Source organism: Nelumbo lutea, chromosome 8, assembly GCF_056320005.1.
Source record: "Nelumbo lutea isolate HS-2025 chromosome 8, American lotus-T2T, whole genome shotgun sequence".
Taxonomy (NCBI): domain Eukaryota; kingdom Viridiplantae; phylum Streptophyta; class Magnoliopsida; order Proteales; family Nelumbonaceae; genus Nelumbo; species Nelumbo lutea.
Window position 1 is genome coordinate 11,234,210 of NC_142691.1, and position 18,194 is coordinate 11,252,403.

At 37.0% G+C, this 18,194-nt stretch overlaps 1 protein-coding gene across 2 annotated transcripts; it reads right to left on the reverse strand.

The window, feature by feature from the left end:
- Positions 1–8,906: 8,906 nt before the first annotated feature.
- GLB3 (hemoglobin 3) lies at positions 8,907–17,647 on the reverse strand. 2 transcript variants are annotated; one of them, XM_088956796.1, is made up of 4 exons: positions 17,097–17,647; positions 16,817–16,947; positions 9,283–9,427; positions 8,907–9,158 (listed from the first exon to the last, which is right to left on the reverse strand). In XM_088956796.1, exons 1-4 carry the CDS (start codon positions 17,231–17,233, stop codon positions 9,062–9,064), a joined length of 510 nt encoding a protein of 169 aa, XP_088812922.1. In that variant the 5' UTR covers positions 17,234–17,647; the 3' UTR covers positions 8,907–9,061. The 2 variants fall into 2 exon arrangements, with proteins under 2 accessions (XP_088812922.1, XP_088812923.1); XM_088956797.1 differs by lacking the exons at positions 8,907–9,158; positions 9,283–9,427 and adding an exon at positions 12,366–12,808 and having other exon boundaries at positions 17,097–17,475.
- Between the last annotated feature and the right edge of the window lie 547 nt (positions 17,648–18,194).

Consider the following 18,194-nt stretch of genomic DNA (forward strand, 5'->3'; position numbering starts at 1 on the left):
ATAGAGAGCTTGAAATGTGACTCGAGCTCGACCGAGTTTTATGTATTTAGCTTAAACTCGACTTAAGTCAGTACTTGTGAGTTATTCAAGCTCGGTTCAATTCAAGCTGGTTATAAATAGATTAGTATTAAAAGTTATAAATAAATTAATATTATAAACACTATACATAAAAATATATTATGAAAATCAATTATAAATGTATTTATCTAAATTATAAATAGCTTAATGTTATAAAATTTATGTTTATTTACAGTGCAAATGTAAATATATTAAAAAATAGTATTTTATTATGAATTCCATTAGGCTTGTGAACCATTAAAGTGGGGTATTGTAAAGCTCGAATTTTGCTCAACCATCTACTTGACTTGAGTGAAGCTAGATTTGAACTCAATTACTACAAGCCAAATTCAAGTATTTAGCAAGCCAAGCCCGAATAATTCACAAAAAGGTTTAGCTCGATTACACCCCTAGAGAGCATATATATATATATATATATTGTGAACCATTAAAGTGGGGTATTGTAAAGCTCGAATTTTGCTCAACCATCTACTTGACTTGAGTGAAGCTAGATTTGAACTCAATTACTACAAGCCAAATTCAAGTATTTAGCAAGCCAAGCCCGAATAATTCACAAAAAGGTTTAGCTCGATTACACCCCTAGAGAGCATATATATATATATATATATATCGAGAGTATCAATACTTTGAACCTTGTTTCTTCATAACCAAACACAGCTTAACTTGAAAATGAGAACAGCTCTATGGGTATTGGATAGCGCAGATGGCAGTCTACAATGAGCAACTCCTATCTAAGAATATATATAGGTGGACTTTTTCTATGCTGAAAATCATCTTTTGTTTTTCCTGGATTATTATGATCCATGTGACCTAGGATTGTTTTGTCGATTACTTTAGCCTAGTTAATTAGCTCCTCTCTACAGGTTGGTATCTTTTTTATTTTTTTAGCAAAAATGCCATGTTGGTTCAATCATTTAATAGAAATTCAATAAACAAGTAGGTTCCATTGGTGACATAATAATACCTATAAAAATAAGCCTTAAGAGGTAATAAATGTTTTTTTTTTTCTTTTGTTTTTCGAGGCTGTGTTTGGTTGCAGTGCAAATTTATTTGCACTAGTACAAATATATAGGAGTGTAAATGAAAAGAATGCAAATTCTGATTTAATTTTGTTTTGGGTTTTATTTTATTTTGCTTCAAGTCTTGCTTTGTTTCATTTGTACTCCAATCAAACAAAATAAGATAAATTTTAAAATAAAAATAAATCATAATTTGCACAAAAATCATTTACACTACTATAATTTTGCAACAGTGCAAATAAATTCGTATTGCAACCAAACATAGCCTGAGGGGAGAAGAGAGGGACTGATTTAGCCACATCCCACTTTTTGATAAACTGGATATAGCCCTAATAAAAAAACAAAGATATCATTGTTTAGTTGAAATATAAGGGTATTTTGGTTTCTCAAACATTTTCTAATTATAAAGGGTGTGCTCCTTATAAAAAATGGGATGTGTTCAAATCAAATCATAGCCTTTTTATTTGTTTGTTGTATTTGATTTTGAGATGATTCTATCGTAGATGTGAAGCATAAACAAATGGGGACCAGTCTCGTTTACTCGTACTTCATTCATGTTGGATCCAATTCCAACCCTGCTTTTTACCACAAGAATTAGGAAGTTGCTAGGCCTGTGCGCAGGATGGAATAGGATGTCAACGACTCAACGGGAAACCGGGTAAGAAACGGAATCAGTTTGACTGCCGGTTCTTGGGTCAACCTTAACCCGATTCCAGCACCCCCAATCCATTGTTTTTCAATTGTACCTTTTATTACATATTTTAAAAATCCAAAAGCCATTTACTTAGGTTGGAATTTGGTTAATAGGTTTCTCTATCTTTCAAAAATAAGAAAAGCTAAGATAAACATAAAAAGAAATCTTAAACTTTAAGGTTATAGAATTAAAAATAAAAAAATTACAAAAATACCCTTTACATGTGTAAGAACATTATGACCTAATGGGACAGCTCAGTCAAGACCTGAACCCAATTCAGGACAAAGAATCAAAACCCTAACCGAACCTTATAAGGTCAGATCAAACCAGATTTACAATTTAACCTAATCCATTGATATCCCTAAAAGCGCCCGAATATGGTTCAAAGTATCTATACTCCCAAGTCCCGATATGCAAAAATATCATCATATTCCAAAAAAAAATGATACTTTTTTGTTATTTATTTAAGGGTTCTAACATTTAAACATAAACATTAAAAAGAAAAAATCTCCATAATCCTAATAAATTGATAAATATCAAACCATATGCATTGATAGATTGAGATATTTTGGATCTCAATCTATCAATTTGAAAAATGCATATTGAGTGGCTTAAATTCCAACACCAAAAGTGAAAATGGAAGGAGTGGCCTTTACATCACTCATATCACATGCAATACCCACTTTCTATATTTTGAGTGGTGGAAATTAATGATTGGGATTGGGTGCACAAGGACCAAAATTATTTAGCATAATGATAGCATGATTATCTCTCTATAGTATTAATATACTTCTCTTTTATAAGCTTTCTTTAATAGATATTATACTTGAAATATATTTAACAGGGTTGCTTACGAAACAATGAAGGATTATTCCTCGAATGTGGCGTCATCAGTAGGGAGGCTCTCACATTATCTACCCCATCTTTGTCATGTGTGGATGGATGATGTAGTTGATCATAAGGCCCCGTTTGGCTCATTATCAGAAGCCCAATTCTGATCTTTTCTTACTTATTTTCGGCAAGTAGACCTAAGGGTACTGTTTGGTTGAATTCATTGATCTATTTTTAATTGAAATTAGGCAAGAAATAAAGCTTTTTGATGACCCATTAGCTGAGATGGTCATTCGGTGTCTCTCCAAATATTAAAATGTGGGAACGAATCCATTTAACTGAAAGCGGATCCATACGTTTGTAATACCAAAACAAAAATTTCTAACTAGAATGACTTGTGATGAGTACAGGTGGCAAATGTTTTGGGGCTGAAATTTGTTCTATGAATATTTATAATCCAGCAGAAGAAATACCTACGGCTAATTTGTCTCCAACTAGATTGCCACGTGGAAGACTCGGTTTTTTTTAAATCCCTTGGAATGCATGGTTGATTTGGGGCGTTATTATTGATTAAACAACCCCCTAAGAGATTCCAATCTAACTGAGTGCAAGCGCATCTTCATGTGACGGTCCCTAAAGTAAAGAAATTCTCCCTTGAACGGGGATTTCCCACCAATATGATCTTATGCTATACATCTCACCATGAACCCATCATAAAAATGTGACCTGCCACATACATGAGATTACGGTGTTAGATCATATTGGTAGGGTATTGGAATATAATATATATATTTTTTTTGCAAAAAATCTAGGCTCTTGTCTCTTTGTCATTTGCAGAGATTTAGGCATGGTTTTCAAAATCAGATTGGATCGGAAAAATTGGAAACCGATTAGGTGACTAGTTCCCTTTTTCCCCATAACCGAAATTTTTCCAAAAACTGTTGATTTTGATCAATAAACCGCTGACCTAGGCGATTAATTGTTCGAATAATTTTGACCATTTTTATTTTTTTATAATTTTTTATTTTTTATTTTTTGTTAAAATGAGCCGACTGTTTGATTTGAACCATTGGACCGTTCAACCCGATAACCGGACCCCTGACCGCTTCGATCACCGAATCGGTTTTAAAAACCATGGATAAAGGGATATGCTTAGTAACAAAATGCTTCCAACAGTGTCCCAAGAGCATCCCACATAGGGAACATCTCCTGAGTCATTTCATTCATGGGATAGTTGGGAACATCTCTTTTTGCAGAGCACTTTGGGAGTTTGGGACTGAAAAGGATCAGCCATAGACATAGTGCAAAATGAAAATGGGCCCACCTCAAGGCTGCCATGCGTAATGATCATCATGATAAAGTGGATTCCAAGGATTCCAGCTCTTTCACGTACACACCAAACGCTCCCTCTTTTGCTTCATCACTCTTCTCTCCAAACTCCAATCCAATGAACTTGAGCCGAAGTGCCAAACCCAAGCCGAGCTCATCATGATGGCTGGGAGCCAATCCTCAAACCCAGCCAGCCAGCTGGTCAAGATGGACCGTTGAAGAGAACTCTTTAATTCTTTTATGTACAGAACAGTTGCTTCGCTCAGTATATATAGTTTGTCTACACTCTACGTGCATCAGTTACGCTTCCGCCATTGCTGCTAGCTAGCTAGGGAGGAAGTTGAACCAGAAGCCTTGTTCTTGTCTCGCCATGGACATCAGAAGTTGGTGCAATTCAGGCAGTAGAAGCATCCGACTGGGACGAAGATACATAGACAGCGACTACGATGATTTTCTGTCGTTTAATCTGCCGTCCAGCTCCCACCGATCAACCACGCCCAGGTGGAGAGTGTTATGGAGAAGGATAATGAAGGAAAAGAAGAAGATCTTCTATTCTTCGTCTCCGTTCCAGGTTCCTTACGATGCCTACTCCTATTCGCAGAATTTCGATCAAGGGTCGTCATGGACTGAGCCTGATAACCTCTCTCGCTCCTTCTCCGCTCGCTTCGCCGACCCATCCAGGATCTTTCAGAAGAAGGGTCTGGTGGGTTGATGGGAGAAATGAGAATGAAGAACTTTTTTTCCTTTTTTTTTTTGTGTTCATATCTTCTCATCTTTGTATGATCAAAACCCATAACCATTAGTTGTAATCTTTCCTTCGTCAATGATCGGAAGTTCCATATGTTTCTTGTCTCTCTCTGGAATTGGATGGAGCCAATGAAAATATCAAATTGATCTCCTTTAAAATCACCAACTTACTTATAAGTCTCTTACTCTATTCGATTTCATGAATTTTAAGTCTAAAACGAATGCAACTCAGGTCTTGTTAATGGGGTCTCAACCAGAGAAGCTGAGAATGAAGTTTTGACCAGACTGAAAACCTGAATCGATCAAAAGGAGCAACACAAGATAAGATTAAAAAGAAAAGCTCGGAAGTACTTGATTCCTCTTTTATCTTTTACTTTATTCACTAGCAAGGGCAGATGCTTGGGATACAGGGATAGGGGGCGCTAATGGCCCCTCAGGCCAACTTTTTTTCCATACCCAGAAGGTGGAGGGCACTATAATAAAAGCAGAAGGAATCTTGCAGTGTTTTGTTTCCGGGATTTTGCTTACAATATACTGAAAGTCAAGTTTCTCTAAACAGATCCAACACAAGAGAACGATTCCTTCCTTATTAAATGGTTTTTTTGTTTCCCTGTTGGCAGTTTGGGACTGGACCCTGGAGTCAATGGACAGCCAAAGAAGGGTTTTCTTTAAGGCTATGTTTGGTTTAAAAGAAAAAGTAGGGATTGTAAAGGTTTCCCTACCTTTCCTTCCTTTTCTTACTTTTTCCTTCAAACTAAACACAGCCTAAGTGGCCATAGGATGAATCAAGTGTGGACATATGGATCTGATGGCCCAAAACCTGGCTGTGCTAAAGTCCAGAAAATCAACTGTCTGATCAAACTTATGACCAATTGAGTCGTGGCCTCATGGGTTATTTTCAACATGAACAAAAAAATTAGATGCTAAAGTCCAGAAAATCATGTGCCCTTGATCAGTAGGCTACTACCTGATCTCTGTGTGTGAAGGACCAGAGCTGAAGTTCCAGAAGCCTGTTCAAGAACCTAAAGAAATTTTAATTACTGGGCCCAAGGCTGAACTATATGTTGCAGTATCATCATTCATATGTGCCAAAACGAAGGTCTCTGTCATACAACTATTCATCTTTATTTCAGCTTGAAGAAAGCGTAGAAAAATGGTAGCTGAACAAATCAAAACTCCTTACAAAACCAACCAATTTATGGACCTTCCACACTCTGTCCAGGGCATCTACCAAATTGTTTGTTTTAGTTTCAAAGGGTGTTTGTCAAACAATCATTCATCTTTGTAGATTGATTTCAGTAAAAATTTAATGCTTATAATCCATGATTTTGTATTTGTAGCTATATTGAATTCACACAGATCCATACATATACACCGATTCATGTACAAAGTCTCCTGAAACCCTTTATTCTTACAATACGGATCCGTCAGGATCCATTAATATAATGACTGAAAAGGTGACACCTGCCGGAGTGCCCACAACCAAAAACTCAGACCCGAGAATGTACTTTCTGGACCAACTTTGGGCACCTAACTAAAGGAGAGATCACGATCATCACATACTGATTAGATCCGGGTATTTGGATCCAAATTGATTCTTTAATATTTGGAATTCAATCTGATCTTATGATCCGTTAAATTCGGATTGAATTCTAATCTTATATATAATTTTATACTAAATTAAAAATGGGATTTAACTAGAAATTACTTTGATATTGTATAGCAGGAATAGAATGACTTAAAAATTAACTTACAGAATATGAGACTTAAACATATTAACCCTTTATTAAAAATGTAACACTCAAACTTGGTTTGCTAATAAATGTGTTTCAACTTTCAATTTTAATTAATTATACTAGTTGAGAGTCATGCCTCAAAGAAGAGAGAGAGAGAGAGAGAGAGAGGGTCAATGCCTTGAAAATAACGCAACTTGAGCTCATATTTGTACTATAAAGGTACCAACTAGCTCAATTGGTGTCTAATTGTAGTGGAGACTTTGGGATTGGCCTTCACCAGGGTTAGGGGGTTATGGGTTTGGGGGACAGGCTACCCCTTGTCCTTGTGTGTAGCCCCATATCATAAAAGAAAAGGAAAAATAAAGAAGAAAGAAAGGATTCATATTTGTTGTAGTACTAGTAGTTAGATTTTCACAACCGAGGGTGAGCAATCATGCCATGTGAGGTACAATTTGGGTGACCTACTGGCCTTTGGGTTGAGAATTTGTTAAAATTTGAATGGCCTAGGCCTCAAAGCCCACACTTGAAAGCAATGTACATTCCTCAAATCAAGCATCAACTTGCATTTGTATAAAGTCAGGGCTCTCTGCTATCTATACATATATGATGAGGGGCCATTGCTTGGTGTAATGGTAAAGCCTCTGCCTGATAAGAATGATTTCCAATTCGAATCTAAGAGTGGCATTTGTATAGAAATCATACCAAAAGTTAGGTTTGTATCTAGTCCACCCCTCCCAACAGCCAATAACTCAGATAGCCGGGACCAACATTGAGCAATGGCCTCTTTTTTAAAGATTGTATGATACCTTTTAGATTTCTCCTGATAAAGAAAAGTATGTTATTTTCAGCCTCTTAATAATTGATTTGGGGATTTTCTTTTGCTGATTCGATAGTTGTCTTCAATAGAATAAAAATTGGGATAAAAAGCTGAGAGGTTTTAGCTTTCGTTAGAAGCCTTAGGAAGCTCTAAGAATTTTCCCTTTAATCTATCAGATCTGGAGCTTATTATGTATACACAGTCAATTTTAAACAATGGGCACACATAGCTAAAAAATATCAAGGGGGTGTTCTTTTCTTTTCGGATTTGAGAGGGGGAACGTTGGTTAATGGGATTTTGGTTCTCATTGACAAAAAATTCCATATTCTTTTTTCAGTTTTATGTGAAGATCAAGAAAAGTTTATTTTCCTGGGTATACCCATCTCCTAGGTGGGTAAATAACTTTCCCTAATAGGGGGAAAGTTATCAACACTTGAATAGGACAAAAATGTCCATTTTAATAATAAATTTCTATGACTAAAATGATTATTGCCTTATTTATAAAAGAAAATGGGTAAATGTACTTACTTGATAAATATTCCCCATAAAAAACTTATCCAAGTAATTGCATTTACGGGAATAAATTAGTTACTGAAAAATGAATAACCCAAATAATAATAATAATAAAGAAAATGTACGTATGACAATCATCACACAAATGGTCAAGCATGTAAACTGCTGGGAGCATTCCAACCCTCGTAGACTTGGTTGATTATCGATCCACCTCTTTTCCCGCATTCACATGACTATGTCTATAGTCTTAAAGATGACTGAATCTGTACAATTTGATCAACCAACCAAAAATTTAAGCGCGGTCCACCCACTGTCCCCACCACTCTTGTTTCGTTCACATCAACGACCAAAATCTTCCATTTGTCCACCAAATGCTTTCAACCCTTTTCAGTACTTCACCAAAATCCTTCATTTGATCTAGCAATGGCCTCAATACTTTAAAAGCATTTCACCAATATTCTCCTTCTTTCACCAACAGCTCCACACAGAGTTGGGAGGTGCCAAACCCAAGCCAGCCGTGAACCGGCTAGCTATCAGGCATATTTACCAGACCAACCAAGCGAAATAATGTTTTATTTGTCCGTCCTCTGAAACACAGTTTTGCGATCATACCATCATGAAATAACGAGTCATATAGAGGCCACCAGGCCACGGCCATGGAGGAAGGACTCTAAGCAATCACAGTGTGGCACTGGCACAAGATAGTGATTTCCTGGAGATTTTTCACCACAAGAGAGCATTCCACATAAAAACGCATACATGGTGTTTTGGTGAACAGATGTGTCATTTATGCAAATCTCATGCAATTACTAAGAGCACCCTCGATTGCCCACCACGCATTGACCAAATATGTCATACGCTCACTGTTATCAGACAAGTCATGCAATGCTGACAGCCTGCCATTGAATATCTGGATTTGCAGAGTCTCTAAGGTGTAGGCATAGCAACAGTTCCCTGTGGCTGTTTTCGGGTTGGAATATAACTGCTACGTGACAGATGCATAATTACAAATAGATATAGACCATACAGTCAATGGGGCACGGGCACATCTTGGCTCAGCCATGACCCAGATATACAATTCATAAAAATCAAGATGAGAAATCAGAAATGTTTTGCTGTACCCATCAGTATCAAATAATAAATGAATGGGAATAAAAGTTCTTTGATTTTTATTTAATGGGAGAGGAGTTTTTTTTTTCTACTAATACATGTATAAGATAAAACACGTTGGGTAAATGATAATACTCGATTCTTTTTTCATGTATATTTAAAATGAGAACAATTTGTAGCTAAAATTTCACACTGCAGCTGGTTTGTTAGCTCCATGTTTACAGGGGACTCCTTGGTTTTGGTTTTTCAACTCATCACCAGCCACTAGAAAGAATGCTGTGTGCCTGAAAAAGGGAAATAAATGATCTCATAATCTGTTGGTAAAAAACAAAAAAGAAATTAAATCAAAAGGTACAACTAAAGTGGGAATTAATGGCAAATAGGTGATTCATGGGAGTAAATATTTGCCTGAAAAAATTCATCATTTTGATTTTTGAATCGGCATCAATTTCTGGGACACTGTCCAATGTTTGCTGCATGTGGTGTAACCACCTCTCTGCTGCTCGATGTGTCACAGGGAATGGCCGGTGACGTCCAATCAGTGCTGGATGACCTGTTAAGCAAAATAGGAAAAAAAAAAAGGAAACATTATTAGTTGTTTTCCACTCTATGCATCCTCTGCCTAAATAGACACATGGATGAACCCAGGATGATTAAGTTTCTTCCTAGCATATTATCAGAAATCTCATATTACTTGTAAAGAAAACTTCTGACTACTTGGCAAACTCATCCAAATACTTGGAGAATCATATCCTAACTCTAAGCCTATTGTATTGATTGCTTAGCAAGTTTTGGTTCAAATTAAGCACAACAAAATAATTACTAAATCTTATATTTAATTAAAGTTTAAAAGTTTTGATTCAAAATTCTATTTTAAATAAAAGTTTGAAATACCAGACATGAGAAGGACGAAAGATGCCAAGCAGAAAATATGTTTCACACCTTTCAAGGCCATACAGTCTATGACAGGAAAGAAAAAACAAGGTTTTTGCAGCAAATCCCTACTCCTGAACTGATAGAGATTCAAAAGAAGGCACATCACAACGATCATATATTGGATCCAAATCAGGAAAATTAAGTAGATAACCATTTGGCAGTCCCTCCATCCTGGTCTCCCCCCATACAAGAAAAGACCATAAGCACTCCCTCCCTAACTAAAGAATCAGTGATGTTATTAGCTGCTCTTGATATGCTTTAGGTTCGAATTTGAGGATGTAAACTGTCAGCAGTGGGGTTTGAACCTACACTTTTTCTCAAGGACCAGAACTTTGGGTGTAACTTACGTGGATAGGGCTGTTTTTAGGGCAAAATTCCAACACTGAGTTGGTAACAACTTTGGCTAGTTTAGAAAATAAATAAATAAAAGGAACAACGATTGGAATGTTATTACATACATTAGTTGTAAATAGTGAACATAAATGCATAATGTGTCCCAGTTATACATATGGTGTAAATATGTAGATGTTCAACATAGTCTAATAGATATATTTTTGCATATAGTCTACATGTATCTGTGGACATACATGTTCAATTCAGATTTGTACGTCTACCATAGAATGATAGACGTATCTTATGCATAACCAAGCCTAACCTGAACTTGAATCATGTCTGACTTTCCAAGACCTAGCCTAGCAAATATCCAAGCCCAACCCATGCAAAGCCTCAGGGTGGACCAGATGATGTTGCACCTCTAAGCATGATGAGTTCGTTCACGTCTGTGCCCCACAATGGGGCACCCGACAATGCCCCACAGCACACCCCCACCTTGTATCGGGAACATCTCCCGATAACAAGTATGGGAGATGATGAGACATCATTGGGAAATGTTCCCAATACAAGGTAGGGATGTGCTGTGGGGTATTGTGGGGCGCCCCCTTGTGGGGTGCAGATGTGAACTCAAGCATGATACCTGGAAAACTTTACAGTTTACATATAGTATACTAGTGTTGGACATGATACACATCCAACATGGCACTGAACATTTACACTTTATAGGATTAACACTTTAAAATATTTTTTCTTTGGGTAATGACTACACAAACGGAGGTAGCCCTGGACCAAACCCCAATACCCCAACCCAGGTGAAGGCAGGACCAATGTTTTAAAGTGCGGAGGCGTGACGCGAGGTGTTCCACTACCTAGGGGTATGGGCATAGTTGGCGTAAGCCTCCTCAGAGGTGTCAGCGCCTTTGGCCTGAGCCTCCGGGTGTTTTGGGGGCGCCTTGCCTGGAGGCACGCCTCCAGATGTACACCTCCCACGCCTTTTAAAACACCGGGCAGGACTCAATCCCAGGTCTCTGCTGCAACCAGCTAGAGACTACCAGCGGGCTAGCTAGCACCTTCCACTTTTAAAACATTTGAAGTGGGAATGTTTTAACAAATCATGTTATAAAGAAGAACTACATATTTTAGAAGTTGAATTAAATTTCGCAGAATACAGTACTGAGGAATGACATTTAGCTTTAAAAACTAGATATAAAAGAATGATATAAGCATATTAAATAGGATACTTACATCAGTATCCATGTCTAAGGTCTTGGAAAATGGAGACTAGTATCCCTACTTCCCATATCTATATTCATGTCAGTATCCATATCTGGGCATCATAGGGGTAATCATTAGCCCAGCTCAACCTGGAATGCATGTTATACACACACACATCACCCTGACATTATAGCCACTTCACTTATTTAGTGGGTATTTGGCATGGCTGCGTTTTAAGTCTCAGTGTTGGTACTAGATTCGTTGCATTGGATTTCAGGATACTGAAATGTTTTGGCACATGATACAATGCGTGATAATTTTTTATTGTTTTGAAACGAAGCGCTACTGGGCACCACATAGGACACCCAGGATAGAAACACCCCTCTGCTGGGGAAACTTTTTGAGGCTTCCCTCAACACCTCTATGCACATAACTCTGCAAATGGTAGTACAAACACTTAAATAGATTTTACGCAACCAAACAGGATTTCTGGAAGGTAAAACCAAAATGCTTATATAACACCTAGCTGGACATCAAATACAAAAATAATAGAAACACAATACAGCCATTCCAAACACGAGACAGGAAAGCAAAAGGCGTTCCACATGCTGATAGCAAGGCATGCAACCGCACACTGGGAACACCTCTCCATGAATTTGACATACAAGCATGGGAGATATTTCCAATGTGCAGCTGGATGCAGAGACCTGATGTATTGGAATGAAGAAGTATGTATAAATGCAGAGGACTGGATTGAATTAGAGGAGGTGGGTATCGTAGCAAAGGTATGTAGTTAAGCTGAGGATGGAAAGCGACATCAAGCACAAATATAAATTCTTTGTTCATAATAATAAATACCTTATTCAGTCAAAGAAGTATACTTAAAATGATATGGAAACTGACATATACAATATGTAATATGCAAATGCAACACACTGAAACAGCAGCCAACTTCAGGGATCCAAGCCAATAGAACCTTACTGGAAACTAAAGAGAAGAAAAAAAAATTGAAGAGTAAAAGAAAATTTTATTAAAGAAAGAGAGATTACATGAGAAAGGTGACAAGAGATCACCCGAGAGAAAGCATACACTAACAAATTTACACTATGACCTCACAAAACAAGACAAAAGACTTCACAATTGAAGAGTAAAAGAAAATTTTATTAAAGAAAGAGAGATTACATGAGAAAGGTGACAAGAGATCACCCGAGAGAAAGCATACACTAACAAATTTACACTATGACCTCACAAAACAAGACAAAAGACTTCACAATGTTCAGTTTCAAACAACTCCCAACTCAAAAAACCTTCAGAAACCATACCCGATCTCCTTGCATCTCCTCCTCAAAACTTTTCTCCTCCCCGTCAATTTCTTCATCCCACCACTCACCCCTATTCTTGACTTCCAATTTCTTCAACCCCTTTCTCTTGAAAAAAATTATGTATTGTCCTACACAAGCACACATTTAATCACATAAACTCCTATTACATTGATTTCTATTATTGCTCAGTTATGCTGCTCCATTAACAAATCCTGCTGATGCCGCTACTGCTATAATGATTGTTTTATAGGGTATCATCATTTCCCATTAAGTGATGACTAGTTAAATATAAATAATGTTAGAGGGTGGAGATAAATGAGAGCTCACTTTCTTCTCAGATGGTGTAATATTGGTTAGAACATACCCAAAGGAATCAAGATGAAGGGAGAGCAGTATGCATGGCAACATACAAAAACATAATGCAATAATCACATAGGAAGACTAAAATGAAGAACTTGGCCAAGCTAGCTCACCCCAATCCAATGGCTCTATATTTCACATGCTCCAAGGAATTTCAAGTTTTCAACTGAAAGTCTAAGAAGCTAGGAAGTAAGCACATGCATTCACCTGGAAGATCTTATCGGTAGAGAATCTTTATCTTGGGTAAAATGGCTGATACAAGGCATTTACCCATGTGCCCATGTGCAAAGATAACTAATGACGGAATAAAAAATAGAGGATAAGAGGCTCTAAAGTGAGATTTAAAGTAAAAGGTTCAATTCAATACCTTGATGGTTATTTTAAATTTAGTTGGGATCAACGATGGTGCAGGTTTTTAGAGTGTTTAGGATGAAGATTAGGTTTAATGATGGTTCTGATCTAACATCTCAGAAATTTCAGGCTTCCTCAAGAGAGAATATAAGAAATTTCAATGACTTGATTTCCAAAGGGAATTTTGGGCTAAATGTTGTAAGCTTTTTAGTAGAGGTGCTTTAATCAGACCAGGATCTGAACAGTCTGGGAACAAGTTCCAAGGAAAGCAAGGGCTTCAAGGAGGGTGAATAAAAGTCAAGAAAAAGTTGCGATCTATGAAATTCTCAAATACCTCTTAATCAGATTTTTTTATAAGATAACTCTTAATCAGATACATAACAGATGAAAAATTGAATTTTGATTGGACGTTAGCTAGCTGCAATAGTTGTTTAAAGTCATAAAGAAGATGGTAGAGATGGAAGAAAGAAACCGCAGGAGTCACTCCAAAGTCCAAGGAAACCTAGAATCACCACAGGGTTTCAATGGAAACACCCCATGAAGCATGCAAAGAAAGGAAACCAATATTCAAGCCTTTGTTATTCTTAAACTGAAGAAAAAAGCATTCATATATAAGGCTCCTATTACCAACTGGCTATTAGCAACTTCTATTTTCTAATTACTGAAAACTACAAAATTGCCATTATGACTGATCTAAGACAAAGTAACTAGGTTACTAAATAATTAACCAAATCAGCTGGAAATTGAAATATAACCCAAACTTGACTCTGAGGCAGGGCCATAAAATGGAACATCAAATGACCAAAATACCCACATAGGCCAAATCAGCCCAACTCCCAAGAATTGTCATCCCATCAAATCAGAACTTTCCTATTGGCTTTCTTCTGTCCAAAATAGGTCAAGGCTTAGAAAGATCCCCATTACTGCATCAGTGGGAAAGAGGTGGTTTGGTGAAAGTAGAGGGCTCAAAAAGAAGAAAGGGAAGATCAAAGTAAATAAGTGGTAGTGAGAAATGATTTAAGGACTTGACAGTTGACAGAGGGCCATGATTCCTGAAAATTGAAAGAATGCAATGACAGAACAATTTGTTGAACTGAGTTGATACCATGGATTCATTGGTCACTATATCAACCAGTGCTCATGATCCAATTCTTTTTTACAAACCAATGAACAGACCAGGCTTAATGTTCCAAAAAAAGGGCCACGACATCCAAAAAGCTAAGATTTTTGGTTTTGGCTATTACTTCCATCAATAACATAAAATCAAAGTGATAATGCATGAGAGGAAGTATTAAACTTTCTCAAGATTTCAAATGTTCTAATGGCATCTCAAAACAAAAAGTGTGGCAATTTGTCAATGTTGCAGGACTCAGGAATTTCGACAGTCTTTTCCTTTGTCTGGAGATTTATTACCCATTCCCATATCCCAACCTCTAGATACACCAACCTAACGTAGAGAGTCTCACTATCATATAATAATTTGAGCTATGCTATAAAGAAGGATGCAAAGAAAAGCTTCCAGAATTCTTTTATCAATTTGAAAATGAAACTTAACTCAACAGTAGTATCCCAATTCCACGGGGTTTTCTTGACAAATCTTGCTTTTCCTTTTCATCTTTCCTTATAATATTGGCCTACCTATAAATATGTGGTATTACTAGTCAAATTTTTATTAAGCAGTCTACACAATCCAGGAATCCTCCACATGGCCATATGGTTGGGGATGAAAAAGAGATTTCTTGTTGCCCTATATTCACAAGAAATTTTCTCTTAACGGCTTAACCCCCTTGCATGTGGCTAATACAAGTCCTCTTTTAGGGCATTTTTAGATTAAGATTTTAAAATTTTGGATGACCTGTTTAATTCGGAAGAAATTACAATACAAGTTAGGTTTAGGGCTGATGCAGGCTGTAGGAATGAACATGCAACCAATCTAGAGTGCTCCCATCTGATGAATAACCAGGATTGGCCATGGATTCCTCCACATAGTTTAATAGGTGTCCATGTATGTGTATTGCCCCCTACTTTATTTTCTAAAGGCTATATGATAGAGCAGGATTGGGCCTTTAAAAGTTGCTAATGACCCAAGCCTAGAGAGTCCCCACTTAATCAGAAGCCAAGGTCCAAAGGCCCATGCTTAGCATACATAGTATGAGTTATTCAGAGACACTAGCACAGAGTTGTAGATAACTAGCATCAAAATCACAAAGAACTCCCAAGTATTTTGTATCTTTAAAATGTTATCCTTTGTTGGGCTGTTTATTTTGTAAGCTAGGGCTTATCATCTAATGAAAATATCTGCACTAGTAAACATCATCAAAAACACTCTTTGCCAAATTAATAGAAGGATATTGACTCATTAGTCTCCAAACCAAAAGTTAGGATCAAGTAATAAGACTATATCCTTAACTCCCTCTTCCTCTTTTCTCTACTGTTTTTGCAAACTATTATAAAGCTTCAGCAACACTAAGCAAATGCAACTTGTCCCTTCCATGTTGAGAACGTCATGCAAAATTTGTTGATATGATTCTTTTTTTATCAGTTCTTTTTTTTTTATATATATCTTTTGAGGGGCTACACAACAGGGGTAGCTCATCCCCCAACCCAGGTGCAGGCGGGATTCAATCCCAAGTCTCTGCTATGATTAGCAGGAGACCTTACCAACCAGCTGGTAAGGTCTAATATCTTCTTATCAGTTTTGTTGATATGATTCTCTCCTCTTTCCTCCAAATGAGTCTAATATTTTCACATAAAAAGTCCTACCAACCTCCCCAAATTGTTTACACTACTTCAATAATCTCATCTTTATGTGCATTTGAACATTAAATAAATGGAATCTAGACATCCCGCTTCAATAATCTCATCAACTGAGGCCTTTCTTTTTCGCTTTTTTATTTGTGATTTGTTTCATTTTTCTCTAATTTCTCTTTTCAAGAATGGTTCTCAGATGGGTCGTTCCTACAATTGGATAACACAAGTATAGGCAATGTGGCATTTCCTTAATTTTCCTCTTGAGGCAGAGAGAAGCCCAGCAGGAAACGCCATAGAGGATCCGGACATGAATGAATTTTCAAGTAACCAACAGACAACCGCACCCCCCCCCCCAATTAAAAAGTAAAGTACAATATCTCACGAACGTCGGTAGGTGTCGAAACCTCTTAAGAATGTGCACTTGTCATTCGGAAGCTTTGTTCTTACATTTCAACCCCTGAGAAGCTTCCCATTATTTACTTAGAATCAGAAGGATCATAGTGTTAGCACAAGCATAATCCACTGAAGTACTTAAATGAGAAATTTCAATTATCGTGATGAGAAGCTAAGCACTCACCTTACAATCACCATATATGATATATAATGAAATAAACAGACTACATTGCATATAAAAAAGACTATTACGTTAGTTGGAAAAAATTAAAAATATTTACCTTTCCTCTGGGAATAAAGAGGAGGACCTCCCATTCTCTGTACAAAGAATTCATACTGGTTCCGAATCGCATCCTCTTTCTTCGAGTTAACAAAGATGGACCGAAACCACTCTTCATCATCATCGTAAACCCTTTATCGGAAAAAAAAAAAAAAAAACAAATCATAGCACGAACCTTGAATCAACTAATATCAGTACAGAGCACAAACTAAAGAAAAATTTTGAAAGAAAAGATTTCATTCTTGTTCATCTGAGAAAGAGGAGAGGAAGGACGAGGGAACCTGTTGTAGAAATTAGTAGAGAGAGTAACGAAGGTCTGAAGACCTAATAACTCGAAAAGATTTGTTTCGTCGATGGCAAAAGCATCGCTGGCGGAGACTCCGCTCCACTCCGAGGCCTTCTGCTGAAGAGACTGCATTCTTGCCGTATGGCGGTTCCTCCCTCCCACTGACTTGGCGGCCAACAAAACAACAAGTAATACTTAGAGGCAAGTGAACAGCGCGTGCGCGTGCAGATAACGGGAACGCTGCTTTTTCTGGGTGGACAGCTAGTTGTGGGCCGGCGGATTCTCGATATCGAGAACCTTGCAAAACCATGGGCCGCAGACGGCAGACCAGAGAAGATATCTGGTTCTGAACTTCTCATCTTGATTGTTGAAGTATCGGCGGATCCGACGGATCGGGTATCTAAAGCACACTATGTCGACATGATGTGTAGTATATGATGTAATATGGTGACAAGCAAAAGCAATGTCGAGAATTTTATTTTACGGAATACCACCTAATCGCACCAGTCAAGCTAAAAGCTACACATTCTTTGTAAAAGTTCGGATGGGGATGTCCGGCGCCCGGGGAGTTTGTATAGCGATGCAAATGGATCGGATCGGATTGGAATTAGGGTATATAACGAATCCGATCCGATATTGTTTATGTTGGATTCAGTCGGGCCTGATAGGATTCTAGAGATGCAAATGGATCGGCGTCATGATCCAATCCAAGATTCGATCATATTTGGCCGGATTTGGGTCACCCTCTATCTGATCCGATGTGTTATATTATATCATATAATATATATATATATATATATATATATATATATATATATGTTATTTATTTATAAATATATTATTTATATTGTACTTTTTTAAATTTGTTGGATTATTTATTCTTTTTATAAAAACATGTATATATATATATGATGAAAATAATTAAAAAATATTTTTATTTTTTTTTTTCTTTATTTAAATTGGTATATTTTATTTTTTTCTTTTAATAATTTACTAATTTTTAAAGAAAACAAGTCGGATCAAATCAAATCTGAAGATCCGATAGGATTTGAATTCAGATCGATTCCTATCAGATCCAATCGGATTGGATCCG